Consider the following 26138-nt stretch of genomic DNA (forward strand, 5'->3'; position numbering starts at 1 on the left):
AAACTCAATACCTCAAAAACAGATTATGACTATGACTTGTGGACACTGGCAAAAGTATTAGCATGCCGCCATAGGGAACTTAAAGCCTCTCCAACAATATCAATAGAAATTAGAAACCTGCCATGGATTTAGACCTATCCTGGGTACTGCATGTTCACAATGTTACAAAGAGGGCCTGCTATAGAACGAAAACACTATGTTGGGTATTCCCATATCTCGCATACCAGTGTAATCTTTAAACTATTCTCAGACTCGTAATCTCCAAGCTTGACTATGGCAACTGCCTACACCTTGGCACATCTGCATTCATCATATGAAAAATACAACACATTCAAAATGCTGCTGAAAGAAGGTTAAATGTTTCAAGGTGCTCTGCATTGTCCACAGAGCCTCCAAAGGGAAAGGACCGCCATACCTACAAGTTACATTAACCCAATACAAACAAAACAGAAGACAGTGTTCCAGGCTTGCACCACTTATCATACCACCATACCGTAAGAAATATGTAGGAGGCACTCCTACAATCCACTAACCTCTGGAACTCACTACCTGTCAACATTAGAAGCATCCAGGAGCATATACACTTTGGAAGACAGTCGAAAACATGGCTATTTCCTAGATAACTGCACCACATACCCAAGAAAACAGTTGAACCATCAAATGTAATCCTTAACTTGCAACTCACGAAGTGAAAACAACTCAACAAGCAAACTGCTTTCAATATGGAGGTAAGCCAGACCTTGAACAAATATCATAAAAATGTTACTAGACCAGCAGGTCTAGTGACTTAAATAATCTACTCAATGATATTTTAATGCTCAACCAATAAATTGGTTTCAAATTTTGTGATCCTAGGCAAATATTTTAATTCACTGAGCCACCCTTATCACATATGCGAGCACCTTCACATAAGCAACTTCAGTATGTCTGCTGTACAAAAACCACTTTTGTTTGATTTATTGGACTAAACTTTAACTCCACGTAGAATACAAATCTAGCCACATATATGATACACGCAACTACTGAATTGCCTCTTCGTTCATGAACCACGTTGTCATTAGATCAGGGCAGGAATGATTCTCAAGTCCTGTTAAAAAATGATCACTTTTTTACAAAATACATGCATGAAGTGGTAGCACACTCGTTTGGAACCAGCAGATTTTCCATTGAAATGGCCACAACATTTCTCACGGACTTGGTTTTACTGATAAAACTATATCCATTTACATGCGTCGGATGGCACCCGGCCGTCCAACGTTACGGTGGGCGTGTGCGGAGGACGGCCAGGAGCCGTTCGATCTGCGTACGTATCAGATTCACTCGCTCTGCGGCGAAATGTCCGTCACGGCGAAGAGGTTAAAGTGTGTAATGTTTGGAAATAGAGTTTCTGCAAATATTTGTCATTTGCATATCACCAAGTAAAGTGTTCTGATTTGTTTTGATCCAATTTAAATCTTTGTTTGCATCACACTTCAGAATTACAATTTTTTCTTTTTTAACTCCGGATATATTTTGAAATACTTGTACAATTCATTTAGAAGCGGTTTAAATGTTGTCGGTTAGAAAAAATAACAGGCAACTCACAACCTTTTGTTTCACAATAATTGTCAGACAGCTCACTTGGCAAAAACATCTAACTGTAATAAGAGGAAGAAAAGTAAACACCATTTTCCAGGATGCAGCAACCATTTGTTAAAATACAAACAGACATTTGACCTCGGTCTTTGAGCCGAAAGCAAATGTGTCAAGTTAAAAACAAGATTTAAAGGTCTCTTTATTGCTCATTCACTTTCTGAATGGACAGAACACCCGTTCCTTATAGCTTAATTCACTTGCCAGACTAGTAGAGTAGGTGCTAAAAATAGCTCGACCTGATAAAATCTGATTGGCGACAGCGAGTGGGCAAGTAGATTTTTCGAGGCCTGATTTTGCTGGTCCCTCTTTTCTCCCTGCTCTTCGCGAAACTAGGTTCACGCACAGCGTTATGTAAATACATTGGCTTCCTTGATTTCAGTTCTCATGGCTGATACCGCTTTCGTTACAGAGGCGGGGCACACTTGGCAGATGTAGCAGCTCTTGCAACATCCCTCACTGCCTTGAAAGAGGCACACAGGAGAGTTACTGTAGGTAGCTGGACATGCGCCTGTTTTTGAAAGACAGGGAGTGCAGCAGCTAAAAGTAATTGGGAGGTAAAAATTTAACATTTGGTCCTCCGAACATCACCATTTTGGGGAATTGCTAAACTTACCCAATAGGACTGTTTTGGGGAATAGCATGCATTTGGATCGATGATGCGTTTCTCCAAAACTTGATAGGAAAACAGCTCCAGGCCTGTGAAATTCGCCACAGCAATCCTGCCAACATCTTGGAAAGGCTCGGTCCTATTTCCTATACATAAGAAGGGTGACCACTCGAACCCGGCTAATTACAGGCTCGTAGCCCTTCTTGATATAGAAGCCAAGGTATATGCCCGCCTACAACTAAGGGACTTGGAAGCCTGGGTGGATAAGAACGGCATTCTCCCGCCCATACAGACTGGCTTCAGGGCCAATAGTTCCACCTTGGATAATATTACAGCGCTCTCCTATCTCTCGAAGCAAGCCAACAAGAGGAACAAGTTGCCCCTGTTTTGTTGTTTTATAGACATTTCCACCGCTTTCGACCGAGTAAATAGAAGTCGGTTATGGGCAAAACTGGAAACTTGAGAGCTCCCTCAAGCCTTGCTTAAAGCCATAAAAGCACTCTACGAGGGGACATGGGTCCAGGTGAAACTAAGTCCAACAATCCCAACAGCAAGAATTGATACCAACTCTGGACTAAAGCAGGGGTGTGTACTGGCCCCCCTACTGTTCAACTTGTATACAGCGGACATGGGGCAAGCCTTGAAAGATGCAAATTTAGTACCTCCAAGACTGGGGAAGCTGGTCCTGGGAACCCTGAAGTATGCAGACGACACAGTGGTAATGGACCACACCAGGGTGGGGCGTCAAAGAGCTTTGATCAGTCTTACAACATACAACAAGGAAAATAGCCTTCAGATCAACGAGAGCAAGACAAAGATTGTAATCTTCGGTAAATACCACCATAAAAAAGGTGCAACATGGTCCTTGGGGGTGCACCGAATTAGAACAGCTTCATCATATAATTACCTGGGGGTTTGGGTGTCAGAGAGAGCCACCGCAGTCAAACATTTAAAGGAGCTAAAACCAAGAATTAACAAAATAATTCTGTCCCTTAGATGTCTAAGCCATCACCTAGCTAGTCCCTCAGTAGAACCGATGTTGACTGTACTTAGGGCAAAACTGATTCCCTCCATAACGTATGGTCACTTAGCCTACCCAGGTGCATTTGAGAAAGTGATCAAAGCGGCCCAGGTGAAAGCGTATAAGCTTGTGCTACAGGCCCCAAAACAGGCAAGGAACAACAGGCTAAGGCTAGAAATAGGCTTGAAACGCCCGGAGCTGGTACTACAGGGGGACCTATTAAAACACTACATCAGAGTACTGAAAGCACCTGAAAACAATCTTAAACATTTTCTAAAAATTATTTTTGGTGAAGTGGGCACCCCATGGCACACCAAGGTGGCACAAGGCATTGACCTATTGAAAATCTAGAGAAACAGCTTGCCCATTCAAGAAATTTCACATTCTGCATGGGCATTAGCCATCAAGCGCCAAGTCCAGACCATCTCGTACGAGCTGGATTGCTCATCACTCCGATATAATCCACTAACTCTGGCCCTGGACAAGTCTTATATTCCTGACTCACTATCAACCCAAGCGAGAAAGAAAATTCTGTATCTGCGCCTCTTGGCCCTTGGGATTGTAGATTTTAACCCAAAATGGGCACGAACGGATTGTGCCATTGCCTGCCGGCTATGCAACTACCGCAGAGAATCTTGGTTACACCTTTTGTGCTGCTGTACAAAGTTGGTCAGCGACCGCCATCGTCTGCTGCGCCGGCCCTACGGGACCTAGGCTATAGAACCTGCAGAGAGACCTCGGACTGGTGCTTTTCGGAAACAACGACCTGTCTACTAGCTAGGGTTGGCAAGTTCATCCATCAAGTCAGAACTGCACTTGACACCTACCAAAAGGCCACCGACCCGAAGGTTCCTGTCATTGAGCCATGAGCTCCATCTAATGCCCTAACCATGCAAGCTGTCAGTCAATTTAGGAGCTATTGCTAAGTAATTGGGATTACTAGACCCAGAAACCAAACCAGGGGCGGATAAGTGGCTAGTGAAGAACTTTCTCATTGACATATGGCATTGAGTTGAGATTAACCTTGCTGAACTTTGATTTAACTTTCTAGACTCCCGAAGGCGTAAAGACAAGGAACAAACAAACCAGTTTTAACGGACATAATGTAGTAAAAACAGCCATTATGTAATCTTAATGTTGTATATAGGGTTTTACAGTGGGAAGGGTATTCTGGGGGGGACGTTTATGCGTTTTTATACTGTAAAGATTTTAAGTAATCGCACAGTCAATAAAGTTTCTATATTAGGCTTACCAAATAGGACTGTTGGGAATAGCATGCATTTGGATCGATGCGTTTCTCCAAAACTTAACAGGAAAACAGCTCCAGGCCTGTGAAATTAGGATTCTACCCGAGCCCTATTCACATTCTTAAAGTACAGGGGACTTGCTTCCATTTTCCATTCCGGTGCACCATTGTCGAGTACTGATCTGTACTAAATTTGCCTCCCTGAATTGCACTAATCACTCACGGTAGGCTGGTTCAGCTCCCCTTGAAATTCATTAGGCTCTATAAACGATCTGCTCCCTCTCATGTCCATGCCAGTACTTTCACTGCATCGACTAACTCATTATTCACCAACCACATAACCGATTAAACATGTAGGAACTTGGGATTGTCACCCCCTTGCTCTGTACACCTAACTTCGAAGTTGTACCCCTACATTTCCAAAGTTCTTTTAAGATTTCTTTTTCCAGATTTATGTCCATCTGGCCAAGAACGGTTCTTTCTTTGGCAAATCACATGTGGGTACTGTACCTTTGTTGCCTCCATTCAATATGCACACGTTACATATTACATGAGTAAGTTGGGTTTGGCTATGAGTTTACTGGAATAAGATATAAAAGTAATTGCTATCCCCCTTCATTCTTTTCAAAATTATCACATTTAACTACCATAACCACCAGGGACGACCATAGCGATATCAGGTGCAGAATGCTCATTTAACCAAGTTTCCGTTAGGAAAAGAGCATCAGGTTTAAGATCAACTATATAAAGTTAAAAACATTAACATTTTCTTTTACAAGAGAGTGACAATTTACGCTAACAAAAGATAAAACTTTGCCTTAGTATGAGTCGAGCATTGCTTTGATGATCATGATGATCAACTTTAGATGAAAGTTTGACCTTGCATTGGTGACAGAGTAGCACACTTTGTAGCGGGTGAAAACTATGCTGGCAATCTTTGGAGGACACAGCATGCCAGCAGCTGAAATGCAGACAACGTATACAAAGTTGTAAAGTTAGAACCAGGATTCTTGGACCAGTTCAAGGGCAGATGGGTATGCCTTTCAAGTGCCCATGGCCACTCATCGCCTCCAATATTAAAGGGCGTGGACCTTGTGTGAGGAGGCACAGAAGGGACACTAGAGCGTAGCCCAAGATGGAGTTCCTAAAATGACACTGACAAAATGGCTGTTAACTGTCCCCTCTGCAAAAGAAGGCGGATCTGGATGCCAGACGTAGCCAACAATGCAAGAAACACCAAAGAAAAACAGGAACCACAAGTAAAATTTTAAAAACAGCCCTAAATGTCCTCAGGTAAAAACACCGATTTTTCTTGGGGAAAAAAATGGAACTTAGTGCAAACGTTTTAAAGTGCAGTGTGTGCCGTTAGCAATAAAATGTCACTATAACTTGGTTTATATCCACAATCTAAAGCCTCCTTCCAGTGGCAAACAAAAAGCTAAATTCTACTGCCATTTTATTGGGAAGACTTGAGTAATATGAGAGCAGCTGCACATTAAATATGCCTAACAAAGCAAAAAGGTTTGACATTTGTATGCCATGCGTATCAGGCCTGAGCACAACACACACATACCATTAAACCTACCGGTTTTACCAATGCTTGCTTTGCCGGCAGTAGTGGGGAGCAAGTGCAGACAAAAGCAACAAAACAAATGGATGCTACGGAAAAAAGGGTTTCTTTTTACAGTATCTATATTTCAGATGTTTGTCAGTGCTTGTTTCCCTGTGCTACTGAGATGGTCAGCAGCTGATTTCAGATGTAAAATAGTACCTCATGCACACCAATGGAGGCAAAAGGATACACCGACAGAGAACAGAACTAAGACTGAATACATTTCTCATGTGGGCTGATCCACGGTGCGGCTGACAATGTCACATGCAGTGGCACAAATTCTGAAGCAAAAAAAGCCAATGTCAGAGGGAGGCTCACTCAATGCTTCTTTCTACAAGGCAAGAACTGAACATAATATGTGGACTATGAGTTGCCAAAGCACCATGTATATCGAACATACTACTTACCTGATGACTGTTCTGTACCATTGTTGGCTTGTTGAGTATCTTTAGTTGCTTGATTAATGGTCTTCAAAATTTGCTGGAATTGCTCCTGAGTCAAACATACTAAACTTTCCCTTAGATCTTCAGCAGATATGTTGGATTTCTTAGCAGCCTTTTGTTTAGAAAACGCTGTTGACTGGGAGGTCTTTTTAACAGAAGAGAGTGACTTTTGCTCACTAGGATTTCTTGTTGGATTATCTTGTTGTATTATTATATCATGGCCACTGTGTATTCGCTGAAGTGGATCACTGTATGGTTTCTTTGAAGCTAAAGATCCAGTGTTTCTTTCACTCTTGGTTTCTGAAAGTCCAGACACAGTTCGCTTTTTTGAAAAAAGCTTTTCATTTGCGACAGACGTGTTCCGTGTTGGGTTAATCAAGTGTCCATTTGGTGTTGCTTTAAGAACTTGTTGATTCTGTGTTGCTTTAAGAATTTGTCCAGTCGGTTTTAGCACAGGGGGTTGCACTTGTAGTCTCTTTTTAAACCCACTCTGTCAAGCAAAAATGTAGAATTATTTATTTATATAAAAGTTGTACATACGGTGAGTCAGGCCTGGGGGGCATCAAATCGCAGAGAGAATAGTTATAAAGTAACAACATATTTATTTAAACATCACATCACGGCATTACTTCAAAGATTATTAAAAAATGAACATTTCTTGACAAACTTTTCAGATGTTTGGAATTAAATGGTCACACATAATCTGGTTAAAATAGATACTCTATACAGAAGCACTTTGATTACCGAAAAATGCCTAGAGAAGCAAGTCACATATGTGAAAATGATGTAGAGCAGGAAGACTTTACTGAATATATGTTAGTTTGCAGGCAGAGAGAACATTCTTAATTTTAGGAGTGCTAACAGAGAACGATTGGTCTAAACTGGACGGTCTTTTTAAGGCAGATTGTTTCAAAAGGATTTTAGAACTTCCAATATAACCCAAATTTCCTAAAATAATCAATTTCTGGACTGGACGGTTAGGGGTTGCTAATGTGAATAGCTGCTTTAGATACACATTGTCTAATAACGTTCCCATTATCTGTGCCCCTCATTGATCCCATTCTATTTATTTTTCATTTGGCTGATTATTGTTGGGGCACAACCTTTTCAATGGTAAATTTATTGCTGGAAAGGGCCTCTTGACTGTTTTTACCACAGGCCCACATGTAATTTTTAAAATCGGTAGGTGGAGCCTAGTGTCTGCATAATTGGCTCAGTAAACTGTATACATTGATCTTGAGTTTCTTATGACACTTAAAATCACAGAACAAGTATGTTTAAGAAACGTTGTGCCCAAGGCATTCACAAGTGCCCTACTCACATTTAACATTACTTTGCCAGGGAACATCCTTTACTTGTAATGATTCACTCAATCTCTGCCTTACTCACATCAGACATTTGAGAATGAAATTGTAGCCTTCGATTCCATTCCCTGTACATTTCTTGTCCGTGCCTCCTCACAGGTATCTTCACAAGACTGAATTAATAATCTATGTGTGCATTATATCAATAGGGATGTCATACCGGATAACTCTGGGACCATGTTTGCAATATATAATTAGGCCTGGTGTGATCAAATACTCTTCCTGCTTCCTTTCTTGCGGACATTCCCTCGGGAGAGTTTCAATCAAAGGTGCTGGGACTGCTTCCTAATGTGCATCAAATCACACTGCTGTTTTTGTGTCTAAAGTATGGTGAAAACTAATCCTCAAAAAGGACATTTTCTTCACGATTTTCGCCATGCCCCAGACACAATGGTGCCACCTGCCACCGTAAATGTCATTACCACAGCAAAAGAATCACAGAATCACAATGGAAGCAAAACGCTATAAAAGGGACTCAAGCACTCATCGATGCGTTCCCATCACTTGTCACTCTCCTAACCCAATGGAGGGTCAAGCAACCAACTACTTTTCATCAACACAAATAACACGATATTTCACAATATGAACCATGGCTCTCTTAAGTTTCTTACCTGGCAATCCTTCAGTCCCTGACAACCAATAATTATACATATTTCTATCTCCCAAAGATATATTATGCAACACATTCCACTCTCATAACTTCTCCTTAAACTCCAGCACCTTTCCATCCTTTTTGGTAACAGCTAACTCCTCTCATTCCTCATCAAGGAAAAGAGAGCTCCAATATTGAAACCTCAGCAAAAATCAGATCTTCGCAATCTCCTGAGACATACTGGTCAGGTTTACATCCGGATTTCAGAATTTACAACTCAACATTGTAGGCCATTGCCACTGTTTAACAGTAAGACCACTGGGCACCCTCTCAATCCACATGAACAGCTCAAGAACTGCCTTCAATTGTTTCTCTTCATGCTATATGCAAACGGCAATACATGAACAGGGATTATAAATCACCACCCTCCCAGTCATACATGGAGCCCCCTTAAACTCTGTTTTTGTTCCAGCAATATTTAGTCTCTTCATGGAACCCCTAGTAGTCCTACAAGCTGAACATCTATTACTCTACACCAGTATTTGGCTGACCCATTACATTTTTGATAAAAAGCACTTAAACACTACCTTGAAAACATTAATTCTTGGTTGTTGATAATCTGTCACACGTCAAATTTTTTTTAGAACAGAGTTTAATCTCACCAGAATACAGTGAAAAACCAACATGCAACAATCAGCTTAACAGATTCTCCTTCAAACTCACAAGATCAAAGTTGTTTATCTTCTGTATCAACATATCACAGTCATTCAAGGGGCACATGGTGTGGTCCCTAATCAGTCTCCTGCACAGGACCTAGCCCTTCATCCCAAAACATAAATTCCAAACAAATGCATAAGCTCTTGTCTCATTGCACAACAATGGGCCAATGTGAACCAATAAAAGCCCTCTCTTCATTTCCTTATGGCCTTCCAAAAAAGGACCCTTCTTATCATACACAAAACCTCAACCATTTTTCTCTCCAGCTCAGGATCTCAGTTGGCACTTCTTTGTTGGATTCATTAACTGAAAGTCTGAATGCATTATCTACAAGTGACACACGCAAACACGTCTAAATACTGGACTGAAAAAGTTACCTTTTGTGTCTGTACTTACTCTATCTGCAGCTTATCTTTGCTTATACTGGAGATCATCAAGGCAATAAAAAAGGCGAAACAAACTTTGCTTGACATTCAAAATAGAAATCAAAATTCCCCTTTTGTCGGTCTTTCTCCTACAACCCTGAATTGTTTGCAAAGGCATTTTGGGTGGTCTTCAGAGGCCTTTGTCCATAAACGAATCCTTCCCTAGCTCTATGAATCTATTACTATTTTCCTAGTAAACAAACTATGTATATTGCTGCCAAGTGTTTGCAACTGGCATGTGGTAAAATGCAATAATGTGTTATCTGTAGATCACTATACTAGGATTGTGGCCATACCAGTGTGCTTAACAAACATAGTAAAATAAGGCATAAGGAGCCAAGAGGAAGCGGGATAAACTCCAACAAAAGGTGTCAAAGTATAAATGTTATTTATACACATGTAAGATTCAGACATTGCCAAATCCAAGCCTTATAAGTTACTAAGGAGTAAAATAGAATGTTGGTGAAGTTACTTGAAAAACTAACAACTCTTGAGGGAATGATAAAGGCCCCATTGGAAAGCGAGGCCTGAAAAGTGAAATTTAACAGTATACATGGCAGAGCAGAACCAGAACAGATTATTTTTTACAAATCATGATCCATAAACAGGAAAGCTATTTTTGTGCTGTAGCGAATTTTATCTGTTATTGAAAACACTCATATTAATAATGTGCACAAGTTTACGTTTAAAATAATACATGCTAAAATTAAAGACATTGTAGTAGGTATCCATACTTAAGTTTATAGGCCTGCATGTAAATAAAGTGCTGAACTAAGTTAGACTAACAGCTGTTGCCATGTTAACTGGAAAATAATGAATTAACACAGAAAGGCCTGTTTAGCACATTGATTCGTTTTTTACGCAAGATGTTTTTCTTCACTTTGCTGCAGATGTTGCAACTCCCAAAGCCTACTGTTAACTAGTGAATTGACACTTGTTTTGTATTAGAGACCTGGTAGTGATGTTCTCATAAGGAGGAGACGATAACGACAATAAGAATGCTTAATGGGAAGAAGTATTGGAACAGAAGAAAACAACTGTCTAGCCTTCCTAGGACAAATGTCTGAAAGTCTATTATACTCTGGTGAGAGTATGGGGAGTGAACTTGTTCCCAAGAGTTTGCTGATATTGTATTGGAGAATGAAGAAGACCTCAGAAAATACATTTGTGCTACAAATACAGCATCTATTATCAGCTCAGATGTATTAATCTCTCATATGTGTTGTCTTATTAATTGGTCTTAGTAAGCACATCTTTTACAAAGGTCTACATGTATATTTCAATGTTTCCTTTCATGTACTGTGACAGGATCCTGTTTTTTACAATGAAGAAATAACGGTTATATTTTACAAAAAGTTAAAATAGCCCCCAACATCTCACTCCACTCATTCATGTTATTTTGAGCTGAGAATACTTTCCAGCTTATAATGCAAAGGCATTGATCTTTTCCTTATCAGAACTCTTTATGAGCTTCTGAATCAACACCTTTCTTCTCTTAATCCAAATTCTATTTAGAATAGGGAGTTTTCTTTATGGAACACGCTTGTTGTTTTAATATTATTTTGACTGATTTTGCCGACCATTCTGTTGTATTTTATAATCGATTTATAGATTATATTAAACTTTTAATGCTGAAATCTAAAGATTAATGTGTAATAAATAAATAGATTAAAACTCAAAAGATTAAAAAAAACATTTAACACACTAACTCTCTTTATTTACTTCACATAAATCTATAACAATAGATGATGATTGCTCCTCATTTCTCTTCGTCAACCATCAAAGGTCCATACGGCCAGTGGCAGTGGTTATTTAATGATTACACTGAAGATTGAGATACAGGAAACTCCGCTCTAACAATTGCATTTCTGAAGTGGGCTACAGTCACAATATCACGTAGGTGGACTCCCATGAAAAAAGTGTATGGGCTGCCCATCTACAGACCGAATGACAAGTACTCTGACAAAATAATATGAAATCCTAGTGCTATTAATACAGGTAGATCCGGACCTACACTTGACCAATCAACCTTGGCCCTCCTACACATCCCCAAAGTGAGTTTGTGAAACCACACTAGCCAAAAGGAGGAGAAAGGGCAACTGGAATTTACGTCAGTCACAACAGACTATGCTATTTTCAAAGCAGGGCCTTAAAAAAGGAATGTCAGTATTACAGGACAGTTTTACAAACACTCTACATCCCACACTTCCAGCCACAGAATCCAAAATAAGAGGATAGCTATGTCTGGTGGACCTTGAAGAAGAGGCTACTGTGCATTAGTCAGTCAGCTCAGGATACGTACTTGCTAATGGACTTCAGATGTAATGATTACTTTTTTCCACAAGTAACAAAAATAGTGAAGATAAAACTGAGAACCAATTACAATACTAGGGGGCATTTGTATCAAATATCGTTATTGCGATTCTCAAAAAGCGATCTTTAGAGAATCACTATTTGAAAATCGCAGAACGGGATGTAATAAAAAAAAAAAAAAAAAAAAAAAAAAAAATCGCAAATATTTTGCGATCCCTTGGCATTCCTTAACTGCGATTCGCAAATTGCAAATTGCAATTAGAGAATACCTTCCCATTCATTCCTATGGGCTAGGAGGCCCATAGGAATGAATGGGAAGACATTTCTCATTTTGTGATTCGCAATTAGAGAATTGCAAATTGAGAATGCAATTTCAAGGGTGCCAGGGTGTCAAAAGGACACCCTGTTGCACCCCTGAAATATGTATGTGTGCACATGTGGTTCACATACATGCCCTAAGGCAATGTATGTGCACCACATAGCACTTTGAAAACTACAAAAAAGTGCATTTTTCAAAGAAATTGCAAAGTCCCACCAACTTGAAGTTGGTGGTAATTTGCGATTCCTTAAGGCCAAATTGCACTTTTTCTGTGCTTCATACATTGCATTTAAGGAATCGCAATTAGCGATTTCTTAAATGCAATCACAAAATAGAGAATCGCAAATTTTGCGATTCTCTAATTTGCGATGCCCTTTTGGGATGATACATCCCAAAAGGCCTTTACACGTTCGCAAACGGGCAGATTCTGAGAATCGGCCCGCTTGCGAATGGGAAAAGGGCTTGATACATATGCCCCTAGAACATTCAAACAGCGAATTAGATTAATATGGTATCTAAAAGTTGTGCCTTTTTTATGTGATTAAAATTAGACTGTTGATTCTTCTCAAACCGCTGTAAATGGAGGACGACTTACTGTGCCTAGTGTATCATGAGAGCTCTACTATCATAAACACAATCTAGGTACGTGGTGCACTTGGATGTTAAGGTCAACTGTTAAAGAGAAGATCAAATCCAATCATACCTCTACTCCTTTCTAGGGTAATCAGAGGGCCCTTTCCTCCCTCAGATTCAGCATTGTCCAATAAGTAGAGAAAATTTCAGTCCTGTAACCAGTTTTCTATATGTAGCATTTATAAAACACTTTGTGGGAAATAAGGGGCAATGCTTTGATCTTCCAATATATCATGCTCCACCAGTTGTCTGTAACCCATCTGGAGATTCTAGGTCAGGAGTTAAGGTATTCTTATAACGTATTTACTACCTACAGTAACATTAGAGACAACAAAAATACCATATTTTCAGATCCTAGGGAAAAGGTCTAAAAGGTAAAATCCACAACACAGGACATTGTTGCACCATTGCACTTACTGCACTCTCTATACTATATTCTAACCACCACATGCCCTCCTCTTCAGGTACTGCTGATAGTGGAGACAAGTACACTTTCATTAACTAGAAGATTCTATGGGAATAGGTGCAATCTGTGACTGCCACCAAGTATCCGTAGGAGGAACAGTAGACTACCCTTCAAGAGTTAGGTATACATGAACATACGCTCACAACAGTGGGTGAAACACTACCCTGTATGCCTGTGCATGTGCACTCTTCGAATAGAAGCACATAATGGAGGAAAATGGGACTCGCAGCCACCATCTGCATTGGGCTCATACAAGGAGATGTGCTTAGGTGAAAATCAGGGATATACTTGCCTTTAAGAATAAGGAAACTTAATTCTCTTTCTGAATAGGCTATTAATGTAGATTTATCGGTGGCTCCACACATGGCCTCTGAAGCCTGAATATCACTAAGGAATACAGGCTCTAATCTAAAGGATGAACAATGAACGACAGCTGATAAACAACCCAACTATCAGCTTAAAACGCAGCTGGAAAGAGGAAAACAAATACATACCAGATATATGGTCCCATAACAGCCTAAAGACTAATTTTCTATTGTAAGGAAACAATAAAGTCAAACTCTTAGCTCAAAATCTTTCTGATGCTTACTCCTCGAGGACCATGGGAGAAAAAACATGTTTGCACTTTAGTAAGGAAAACAATTATCAATGGCTGTATAGTGAACAAATATGTTCACACTCAATGGGTTAAAGAGACATGGCCCAATCATATGAAAAGCTTTGCATGTTTTATGGGTTAAGAACAAAAGATCTACTAGAGCAAAAGTGAAGTTAAAACCCAAACATGGGTAGGACTTACCAACTTCTGGTTCTTTGATTCTTTTGCTAGAAGGATATAAAAGCACTTAGTAAAAATACTGAAAAGTACAACTTTCCTAATAGCAAAACATTCTTAAAGTATCAACTTAAAACATACAACAGAATTCACTCAGATTTTAACAATATTGTAACAAACAATATTTTAACGACTGTTTCAAGAAAAAAAACTATTAAACGGGTAAAGTTTAAATAGCCATTGGACATTTGAACAGCAATACAACCCAGGGCCATTAAAAGAAGGCAGAAAGAACACCCTCATGATACATTACCTTCACACAACCCATTAAAAACTCACCACCCAAACGCAGAAAGCCTTACCGTTTTCAGTAAATATTAACATATAAAAAAAAAACAGAGGAAAAGGATACAAATAAATCCAGCCCTTTCACATAGCACAAGGTGGCCTGCTATGTTCCAACCATTTAAGTCAATGAACTCCTGAGAGAAAATCTTTTAACCTATGGAATCATCCTTCCACTTCAACATCCTAACCTATTTAAACAAGACAACTTTGTCCGCCACCCAATCCGTCAATATAGCTTAAATTTCGGGAACTTTAGTACGGGTTTTCAGGACACTATTAAATACATTTGCAGTGGCACTACCTTGCCCAGCAGGAGTTCACTAATGTTCTAAATGTTATTACCCAAAAATGAGGTGCAGTGTTCCCCCCACCCCAAGTTAATCCCTTACCAAATTTAGCGAGTCAAATAAACTATCCCAGTGTGCCAACTGCTTGGAGTTAGAAAATATGACTTGCAATACCAATACTACTGCCACAATCCCAGCTTGTGAATCACTTTTATAGTCCAATATTTTTCTGTGTGTGTCGAAGGTGTAACTGCATCTTATTCAGGAAATACGGTTACAAATGATATAAAATGAAAAAAATCATAACCGAGTTGTTCATACCATTCAGACAGTATTGTCAGCAAATCCTCTATATTTGATAACCATTTATTAATAGTTGCTGCTTATAAAAAGATATTCCTTATCCACTTGCACAAATTGTGACAGTTTGGAAACCGCTTCACGGACACTATTGGTCTTTTCAAATCAAATTTAAAATCAGTAACAATTTGAAGGAAACCAAAGTGTGCCACAACAAACCTCTCTAATTCTTCATATATCGTCTCTCCTTCTCCACCATTACAATTTACAATTATGAATCTGTACTTTGAACTCCACGTTTACAATATTATAATTTTTCCAGAAATCTATTTGCATAATGTTCTAGGTTCTCTTTTCACGAAGGCTCATGATAAAAGGGTGCTTATCTGCTCAAGAAAACTAAGTGGCAAACCTTTGATTATGCCTTGGAGATTTAAAAAAACAAAATGAAAAAAAGGGATAATCTACTCCAGTAATTTTTCACTAGTGAAAGAGTGATCTATAATGCACAGGCAACTTTAGTAAAGCGACATTTTATAGAAACAGTTTAGTGGTTTTGCTGGACATTATTGATTCCATTTTTTTTAATTCAGAAGTCAGCTAAGCTTTCATCAATACCATTCTTTTGATAAAAATATTATTACTATAACTTCAGAGCTAAGATACTTGGGGCAAAGTGCCAATCACAGATCACATAACACTCTACATCACACTGAAATGTTTGATTAAATATTAAGTTTATTTCCTTAATGATGGTGCTATTTTTAATATAGTACAGCTCGATGAACTACAATTCTAACTAAGGCCATACAACATGTAGGTCAAGGTGCTTGACAAGGATCCTATAACATTATAGTTTTCACTATACCATATTGAAAAATATTTATTACGCCTGGTTCTTAATCCTGTGAGTATTTTAGGAGTTTCACATAAAACCTCAGTTTAAACTATCCCAATATTATGCTTTAGATTTCTATTTCAACAGGTAATTTTCCACCAATATGTTTCTACCCAAGGCAGTGCTACTAATGCATTCTACAAAGGTCAAAACTGAGGTGGCTGCTTAACATAATATTCCAGTAGAATACTGTCAAGAAGCCACCTATTTACATTTAGGAGCCGTGAAAGTGTATCAAATATGGATTATAACATGCCAGTAGATGAAAAACTGCCACAGATAATGCTATCATCTGCCACTCACAGCACCAGAGTCACGGGACACCAAACACTACAAACTAGAGGCATTATGGAAGTTTGTTAAGATGGATGAAATGGCAGACTTGAAAAATTTAGGAGTTCGGTTTTTTAGCCACAGCTGGCAGGTGTAAGTAATCTTTATTGCTTGATTATTAAAACTGTTGCAATACAGTACACAGTAAATACATTAAACATATCTAAAAAGAATTACATAAAACAGACATATAGTGCCATCATTGTTGTCATTTAAAAAAAATCAAGACCCATCTGGAGGAACGTTTTGAAGGGACTCACTTCCTACCCTGTAGATTGAGGTGAGTCGCCCCCAAGACTATTAACGCCTGTTATCTCAACTGGCGGGAGTGTATATAATGAAAGCGTGCCAGTAGAATGCTGCCAATTTTCTAGACAGGCTACCCTCTTCCAATACAATACTGATTCGCGTAAAACCAATTTTTGCAATCAATAAAACTATGAAATGTGGGGGTGCAGCGGATAGCGTACAATATGCCCAAAATAAGATTAAAACTGCATCCGAGCTCAGGGTAATTAAGGGGCATAGGCTGTGATCGATAGAAAGTGCGTGTGCGCAAGAGTCTAGGCATCTAAAAAAACACTTTCCCCGACTGGTGGACCTCCGTGCACTTTATGAGTCATTTAGGGTGGAGGTATTGTTGTTGTACCAAGTGGTAAAGGGTAAAAGAAGACGAAGGCTAAAAAACATGGACCATGATGCCAGGTCGGTAGGGTGCTAGGGGTGTTATTATGAGAGGTTCGAGTGCAACTGGCTTGGTATTTAAATACTTTACCTGGTTTATAAAGCCTACGTACACAGATAGTCAAGGGCTGGAGTTTGGTCTGAAACTAGAGCTGTAAATTATCTAGTCACACCCCTTCCCTTCATCTGCTGGAGCTGTGGCCTCAACCTTTTCCGTGAATTGCTTAAGAAATTATACCAGTGCACAGGTTAACCTAATGTCAGATGGTTCAAAGCAGGCCAACACAGCCTCCCTGCAGGACCTTATGCCTTGGTCTTTCCACATTCTTCATAGCAGTCCCTGCCTGTCCTCCAGAAGGATGAGGCACAAGCAAAGTATGTGAATAATGTCTTCTTGACCCTGGCCGCATAGCCGATAATCCACCTGCGCCTCTCGTCTTTTCCATCCGGTATAATAAATTGGGGTCGGTAAAATCCCCATCCTGGGTTTCATGAACTGTACCTTGGTCTAATCATTATAGAGTTCGCTTAGGTAGCTCTGTGGTTTCAGCCACGCATAGGTATTGAGGGTCATGCAGCTGTGTTTGCGTTAAGACAGGCAGGCCTTATCTTCTAGTAGTGAGAGCAGATGTGTGCTTGCTTTTGCTAGCCTTTTGAACTACTGATGGCTAGTGGTTAGGTCCCAAGCACTCGTTAGACCAAGGGTGCTCAAGGCCTGCAAGAAGTAGAACCTTGCAGGGAAGCTATTATTTGTTTCCAGTCAGACCAAAGGTAATGGTCCAGTGACTCTTCTTTTGCTGACCTGAGTTTTATGACAACACATTCTGAAGGTTGCTTTTCGTGTCAGTGTCTGCTTAAAGCAAAATTCCAGCCTTATCTGGGCTGGAGATCAGTGGGAGAGTAGCTGAAAAATAGATCTGTAGTTCTCAAGTAGCATTTTGTCCAGTATTGCTCTATCCCACCCCTTAAGAACCTCACTTCCATAAACTAAGGTTCCAACCTTTGCTTTGGCCACCTGGAGGATCGGCACAAGTGTAGGAACTTTCATTTTTGTGTAGAGACACCCAAGGATGAAGGTCAATGCACTGCCCTTCTTTATTTTCTTTTAAATTGATCGCTGTATCTCCCATTCTTATAGAAGTAGACTCTGAGGTACTTAGAACTTTTAGTTGACCCTAAATTTTCTTGGTCCAGAAACCACGTTGGTTTTTGTGATGTAGTGCCTTGAAAGACCAGGATCTTAATTTTCTTGTTATAGTTTTTCAAGCCATTCCTAGTCGAGTAGGCTGATGTTCCGACTATAATCTGTGTGTCTTTTGCTTTTCGTCCTAAGTGCGCCGGGTATGCCCAGACGTGGGTCCCGAGCTCACTGTTCCACTGGATGCAAGCTAGCCTGGCTGATAAGGGGTGATGCCCCAAAACCAGTCGCAGGATGCTTGTTTCCGGTCAAGGGAGGACCTGGCTTGGCTGTTAGGTCTGGACTGTTCCCATGAGGTACAGGGTCAAGACTGATTTGCATATGGTTGGATCTAAACTGGGGTGTCATGGTGAGCAAAAAAACAATGGATTTAACCCAGATCTCTTGACTGGGGGTGAATGTTTGATTTGCTCTGCATTCCTTCTATCATCTGTGTGTGTCTTGATTTCTAGTTGAGTAGGCTGAGATTCCACCAAGAAGGCGCTGCAGACTAACTTTGGTTCTCTTAATCAGGACTAGATCATCTGCAAACAGCAGATTTGAGAGCTGAAAGCCCCCCCCCCCCCCCCCCCCGCCCAAGTTTGGGCAGATTCCAATTGACTGCGTTTAATTTGAAAGTCAGATCTGATCAATCAATCAAGTTGTACTTGTGATCCAAGAGGGTATCCAGGCACTTGCTGCAGGTCTCAGTCAAAGAGCCAAATATTTAGCTCTTTCCGGCAGTCAGCGAGTGTGCGATATGAAGGGGAAGGGTGTTTCAGGCTTTGGCGGCAAGATGGAAGCAGTAAAACCCTTCGGTGTGGGAGTGGCGTATGCGAGTGAGGCAAGGTGTGCAGGGCTGAAGTTCCTGGGGGGAGGTGGGGGGGTGGAAGGGCAGGCGGTGGTTCATGCAGACGGAACCTTGGTCGTGGAGGGTTTTGTAGGCATGGGCTAGGAGCTTGAAATGGCATCTCTTCTGGACAGGGAGCCAGTGGAGGTCTTTCAGGTGCTGGGTGATGAGGGTTCTCTTGGGCAGATTGAGAATGAGTCTGGCGGCTGCGTTCTGGATCATCTAGAGTCTTTGCAAGAGTTTGGTGGTGATGCCTGCATAGAGTGCCCTGCCGCAGTCCAGTAGGCTGGTGATGAGGGGCCGAGTTACAGTATTCCCGGTGATTAAGGGGAGCCACTAGAAAAATTTGAGGAGCATGTGGCAATAGTTCCCAGGGACCCCTTTGTTTCCGCCCTTGAACATTGTTGCGAGAATCGGACCACGTCATGAAAGAGGAATGTGATACAGCTGCAAGATGGTGGAGAAAAGCAGTGTTAGTTGTGCAGCCCAGAATGATGGGCCTTCCTTATAAACAGCTTCTGGGATTCCGCAAGGGCTGGCGCCTCTTTTCTGCGGCCCTTTACAATTTATTTCTGGACTAGACTTGCAGTGATAGAGCACCAATATGTTTTGTGATCACTGCTCCAAGGCTGAGTGGACAGGAATTTCCATATACTTAAGACTGGTCCGGCTGTGCAGAATAGTTTAAGTGGTCAAGCAGAAGTGGTATCAGATTGGCTCTGAGGGGAAACATCCTTTAGGATGAAGCCGGATTCTCGCTGAATGAGTCTTTAGCATGCAATCGTTCTACACTCAAGTTGATACAATGACTTGCTTTAGGAGGGGCACAATGGTGGAGTGGTGTTGGAATAAAAGTCCAACACCTTCTCAACTGTTGCGTAGACAGGAGTTGAAATAGTAAATTAAACTATTCCAATATCTAGCATCCTCCTAAGGCAAGTTGTTTAAATGACTTGCGTGCAGAACAAATTAGTGCAAAAGACGCATTCGTGTTAATGACAGAGTTCCTAAGGCACGCGTGAAAACGCAGGCTAAATTCGGTTATACATTCGTCTCTAAGATGTTGGTGGAAGCCACATTTGGAACATTTCTGCCCACTCCATTTACAGTCTACCAAGTGTTTACGCGGTGTCATCCAGTGTCCGTCTTGCGAGCCCCTGATCTCATTCACAGGTAGTGCCCTAAATAGCCACATATTGAAGACACCTGAAATCATGGTATAATTTCTGGGACTCTCAGACCTTCAGCCTGTGGTGATGTCAACCAGCTTGCCAGAGACCCCTGTCCTTAATCTAGCATTTGGGTGGATGTAAACATTTACCAAGATGGTTTTCTTGGTTTGGCCGACGGAAGTTTTGAGTGATAGTCCTACTACTTGTAGCCCTGCAAAATCGCTGTCTTGTTCCTATTACTCAATCGCATTGCTGATGGGTAGGTAAATGGCAATACCATCCTCGCTGCGCCCGTTCTGGTGTTGTTTAATTGCAGGGATGAAGTGATTTGTGTAACCCTCCAAATGGAGAGCCTTCAGTGACCAACTATATAGTAGGAGGACAATTTGAAAATAGTGGGGGTACTGCTGGGTTTCACGGTCTCCCAGCTTGTTTGGCAATCTATTGATGTTCCAGGAGCATACCTTAAGCCCCTGATCTGACTAATCAGTTAAGTTGGTGTTTTGTCAACTTAGATGTTTGATTGAATTTAAAGCTCCTGACAACCAACCACAATTATCTTGCCGCTTCAGGGCCAGAAGCAGGATTATCATAGGGCCTGCTGGTTTTCTGAGTTACAAGGACTGGCGATTTACTTTGGCCATTTCTTAAGACAGAGTAGGATGGTCTAGGTTGAATCGGTGTGGTGACCTCTTTCTTCAAGCTCTCCAGAAATTGTGGATATCCAGGTTTTCTTGATGGAATGATTATAATCCCCCACTGCTTGAAAGTCTCTGAGATTCCGAGGACCTTCTGGGTCAGCTCAGTGGATCTCCAGGTTACTTTGTTTCATTACTCTGGCCAGGATCGATAAGTTAAAAAAGAGGAGATGCCTTGCGATGTGACTCTCAGAGCATGATCGAACGAGCTGGAGGATACTGTCCCGGTTTAAAATGTTAAAGAGCCCCTGAACATGTATTCTGTGTAGAAGAATGTGTAGGTTCTTGCAGATGAAGCTTGCAAATTGTCCTGGGGCCAACAAGTGACTCAGAAGGTGGTAGGTCACACCAGTACAGGGAGGGGAGTACTGCAAGACCTATTGTGGCGAGGGGTGGTGGAGCATGCCAGTTGTGGGATTTCCCCTCGAGTCCAAGGAAAGTGACTGTCGCTCCCTTCCTATTGCAGTGCCTGTTATTTAGAGAAACAAAAAGTCCCCCGACGTGGATGTTTGAGCCTGAAATCGACCTACTAAAGTTAACTCAGTGTGAGGGTTATTTGGGGCTCCAATTTGCCTGTCATGGCTAATCCTGTGGCGTTTTGTGAGGCACTTGCTTGGGGGAGGTTTCGGCGATAATGGTCATTTGAGACAAATATACGAACTCCGGGGTCAAGCTCGGATCAGAGGGAGCCTCTATCAGGGCACTAGTGGGATTTTGCTCTTGGATCAGAGCGGTAAGGGCTGGTCTTTTCCTAGTGTGGAAGATTGGGTAGGCCACCAAGTTATGATTCTGAATTATATTTTTGTAGCAGCCATTTTTAGGTCTCGCCTGTCGATGCGCATGCGCATCGAGCAAGCGAGACTATTGAGAGTTATCCACTCTTTATCCACACTGCAAGGAATCGTGGCGATTCCTTGCAGTGCACGATAAATTTAAGCTCAATGCGCATGCGCATTGAGCTTAAATGCGCGTGCACATGCCCCCAGCCGCCTACTCTCTCTCTCAGCCTTCCCACAACTCCGCCCCCTCACTACTTGATTGCACGGCCGCTAGGCCGTGCCTCCCCTACTCTCCTCCCCCTCCTCCTCTCCTCCCATGCCTGCCTGCCTGCCTCAACTCTCCGCCTCCTGATCTTTTCCTAGCTCCTGATCTTCTCCTGCCGGGGTTCCGATTTCCCTTGTTTAACAAGGAGAGTAACACGCTTCGATTTGCCAATCGTTATAATCCTATGATTTATAAATAACTAACATTTTTGTTTTTGTTTGCAAAAGCGCCATTTAAATTAAAAATAACCTTTCGCATCTCTATTACTCTACATCTACTAGCTATTAAATCAGTATCACGGAAAGGTTGCATAGTCTGGCTTCTGTTTCTATTACCATTGAAGATCACCTCGTTTGTGTCGATGATCCTCGACTACGGATTATACGCAAAGCTCTCTTCTGACCAACTGATGTGAAAACCGTGATCGCATGATCCAAAAGTTGTTATATTTCGGGAAGCAGAACTCAACGTGCTACAAAATCATGTTAAAGAGCAACTACTAAGGTCCATAAAGCCTGGCAACAACAGGACTTGTGACATGTTAGGCTGTAGCATTTTGCATTTATTTATGATATAGCGCGAACTTTACTCTGTGTCAGAGCGCTTCACAATAGGACCCGTTACATTACAAAAGGACGTGCTTAGTTCCAAACGAAAAATTAAATAGGCTGGTAGAAGGCTGTGTTATAACGTAAAGCGCATCATCTTCGGGAGTCTTGGTGTTAAATTGAAAAACAGACGTTACCCAACTCAATGCACTATTGTTTGTCCGACCTCTGAAGGATAAGTGGACCCACTAGGATTCAAGCCTGTCCCCATGAAGCCAAACACATCGCTCTTTGCAAATTTAGAACACATTAGGTCTCTAAAGTATCGTGTGTTTTAGTGTTTAGACGCACTGAAAGGTCTAACTTGCCCTCACTTACATGTGCCTTCGCAACAACAACAGCCACACTCATGCTTATGCGCAGCAGCTCCAGAGAATCCTTTGTTAAAACACTGGTCTCAAAGGCACATGTCTAATGAAGACCTGGAGAGATAAATGGACTCTGCGAGTGGACAGTTTCCGGCCTCACCGTAATGTCTTTACTGTGTCAGTCTCATCGCGCCAGCCATCTGTTCCCCAGCTTGGATCTCCTGGCTACTCCTCCCCTAATTATCCGCACATCAAAGGCTGCTCCCGCCCCCTGCTTCACACAAATGCTACCGAGAGCATTTCCCGCCCGGCCGCTTTTAATTTCATTTCGCAAGCAGTTCCCCCTCCTCCCTCTCCTGACTTTCTCCTGCCTGCCACACCAATCCAAACTGAGGCGCTGCTGCTCCAGTCCCTGTATTACTCCCACTCATCTATGATTAGGAATAAAAGACTGTCGGTTAAAAACAGTTTCAAGATAAAAATGGTTTCCCATTACTTTTGATGAATGTTCTGCATTTCCTTAACCGCCTCCAACTCTCCGACTTTCACATGCACATACCACTGCTTTATAAGCAGGAAATAGAATTCTACAGGAAACAATACTACCGAAGACCATTCGAGGGTGTGAGCTCAATGCCACCGAAGAGTACGTACAATTATTATACTTAAAGTTCAGTCAACTACCCTTGATGCACGGACAACCTTTGAAGAAAGTGAAAAGCATGTACCCTCACCCTCACCCTCACTCACCCTCAACCCCTCACCCTCACTCACCCTCAACCCCTCACCCTCACTCACCCTCACCCTCACTCACCCTCAACCCCTCACCCTCAACCCCTCACCCTCACTCACCCTCACCCTCACTCACCCTCACCCTCACTCACCCTCAACCCCTCACCCTCACTCACCCTCACTCACCCTCACTCACCCTCAACCCCTCACTCACCCTCAACCCCTCACCCTCACTCACTCACCCTCAACCCCTCACCCTCAACCCCTCACCCTCACTCACCCTCACCCTCCCTCACTCACCCTCACCCTCACTCACCCTCACCCTCACTCACCCTCACCCCCTCACCCCCTCACCCTCACTCACCCTCAACCCCTCACCCTCACTCACCCTCACCCACCCTCACCCTCAACCCCTCACCCTCACTCACCCTCAACCCCTAACCCTCAACCCCTCACTCACCCTCACTCTCACTCACCCTCACTCTCACTCACCCTCACTCACCCTCACTCACCCTCACCCTCACTCACCCTCAACCCCTCACCCTCACTCACCCTCAACCCCTCACCCTCACCCCCTCACCCTCAACCCCTCACCCTCACTCACCCTCACTCACCCTCAACCCCTCACTCACCCTCACCCACCCTCACCCTCAACCCCTCACCCTCACTCACCCTCACCCCCTCACCCTCACTCACCCTCAACCCCTCACCCTCACTCACCCTCACCCTCACCTTCACTCACCCTCAACCCCTCACCCTCACTCACCCTCAACGCCTCACCCTCAATCACCCTCAACCCCTCACCCTCACCCACCTTCACTCACCCTCACTCACCCTCACTCACCCTCACTCACCCTCACCCTCAACCCCTCATCCTCACTCACCCTCAACCCCTCACTCACCCTCAACCCCTCACCCTCACTCACCCTCAACCCCTCACTCACCCTCAACCCCTCACCCTCACTCACCCTCACCCTCACTCACTCTCAACCCCTCACCCACCCTCAACCCCTCACCCTCAACCCCTCACCCTCAACCCCTCACCCTCAATCCCTCACCCACACTCACCCACACTCACCCTCACACTCACCCACCCTCACCCTCACTCACACTCACCCACCCTCACACACCCTCACTCACCTTCACCCTCACTCACCCTCAACCCCTCACCCTCACTCACCCCCACTCACCCTCAACCTCAACCCCTCACCCTCCCTCACCCTCACTCACCCTCAACCCCTCACTCACCCTCAACCCCTCACCCTCAATCCCTCACCCTCAATCCCTCACCCTCAATCCCTCACCCTCACCCACACTCACCCACACTCACCCCCACTCACCCCCACTCACCCCCACTCACCCTCACTCACCCTCACTCACACTCACCCACCCTCACTCACCCTCACCCTCACCCACCCTCACTCACCCTCACCCTCACTCACCCTCACCCTCAACCCCTCACCCTCAACCCCTCACCCACCCTCAACCCCTCACCCTCACTCACCCTCAACCCCTCACCCTCAACCCCTCACTCACCCTCACCCTCAACCCCTCAGCCTCACCCTCACTCACCCTCAACCCCTCACCCTCACTCACCCTCAACCTCATGCTAAAGATTTACAAAAAAACCCATAAACAATTCTAAAAGCACTAACTCTAATGCTGCGAGACCTATTGCATTTCTAATGCTTGTTTTCTTTTTTGATCGCTTACGTTTTGGCTACCAGTCTGCTGTTAGATGTTGCTAGCCAGAATCCTGTGGTCCAGTTGAGGAGGCAGGTATGTTCCGGGGTAAGTAACTTTGGTTGACACACTGGTAGTTGCCTTCAGTGGAGCTATATCTGGGAGTCTCATGCTGTGGTTCCACAGCCTTATCTGACATAGTCACATTTAAGTCGTCTCCTTGACCAGCTTGATTTCCATGATCGACTATTGCTTCTTCTTCTTGCGTTTCGTTCTTTGCTCTTTGGTGAATTTCACATGGACCACTTACTTCAGGTCACCCACCAGCGTTGACATCATCTCTAAAAGTGTAGATAGCTTGATGAGAACCAGGGAGTAATTGCATCCCTGGCCAGGTACCTGTGTTGTCACCTGTGCCCTTTTTATCAAGTTGTTTAAGTTTGAGTTTTTTGTCGATTCTTGCTACATACATTGCTAGGATGTTCAAGAGGCTGTCCATTTTGTTGGCTTGGAAGTTCATTGACTTCACTAAGCTCTTCAAGATTTCGAGCGCGGTTGCCCAGAGCAGCTTTTGGGGCCTCTTGGGATTCCTCATTGCCAGTTGTGATGGGGCTGGAATTTTTCAGTGCTTCGTTGACGAACAAGGCCAACATGTTCTCCCATTCTTTTGAGTGGAGATATGATCGATCTTTTACAAGAATTCATAATTCATCCTCGGTGTAGACCGATTGGTTTGAGCCATTTCCTTGTCGTTTTTTTGGACCCTGTGTGTCCCATTTCCTCGGAGAGTGTTGATGCTCCCTTAGGTTGCCTAAGTATAGACGGACTGGTGCCACCGGGTCCTGATT

General features: G+C 42.7%; 1 protein-coding gene across 1 annotated transcript in view; it reads right to left on the bottom strand.

Annotated features, from left to right (window-relative positions):
* CCDC66 (coiled-coil domain containing 66) overlaps positions 1 to 26138 on the bottom strand; it is a 262436-nt gene that overhangs the window by 192489 nt on the left and 43809 nt on the right. The window contains exons 3-4 of the mRNA XM_086939128.1: positions 14193 to 14218; positions 6529 to 7054 (exon numbers count right to left, since the gene is read on the bottom strand). Coding sequence (XP_086795254.1) covers positions 6529 to 7054; positions 14193 to 14218 — 552 coding nt within the window. The remainder of the gene's footprint in view (positions 1 to 6528; positions 7055 to 14192; positions 14219 to 26138) is intronic.

The sequence above is a fragment of the Lissotriton vulgaris genome, chromosome 9 (genome assembly GCF_964263255.1).
Source record: "Lissotriton vulgaris chromosome 9, aLisVul1.2, whole genome shotgun sequence".
In the NCBI taxonomy this organism is placed as follows: Eukaryota; Metazoa; Chordata; class Amphibia; order Caudata; family Salamandridae; genus Lissotriton; species Lissotriton vulgaris.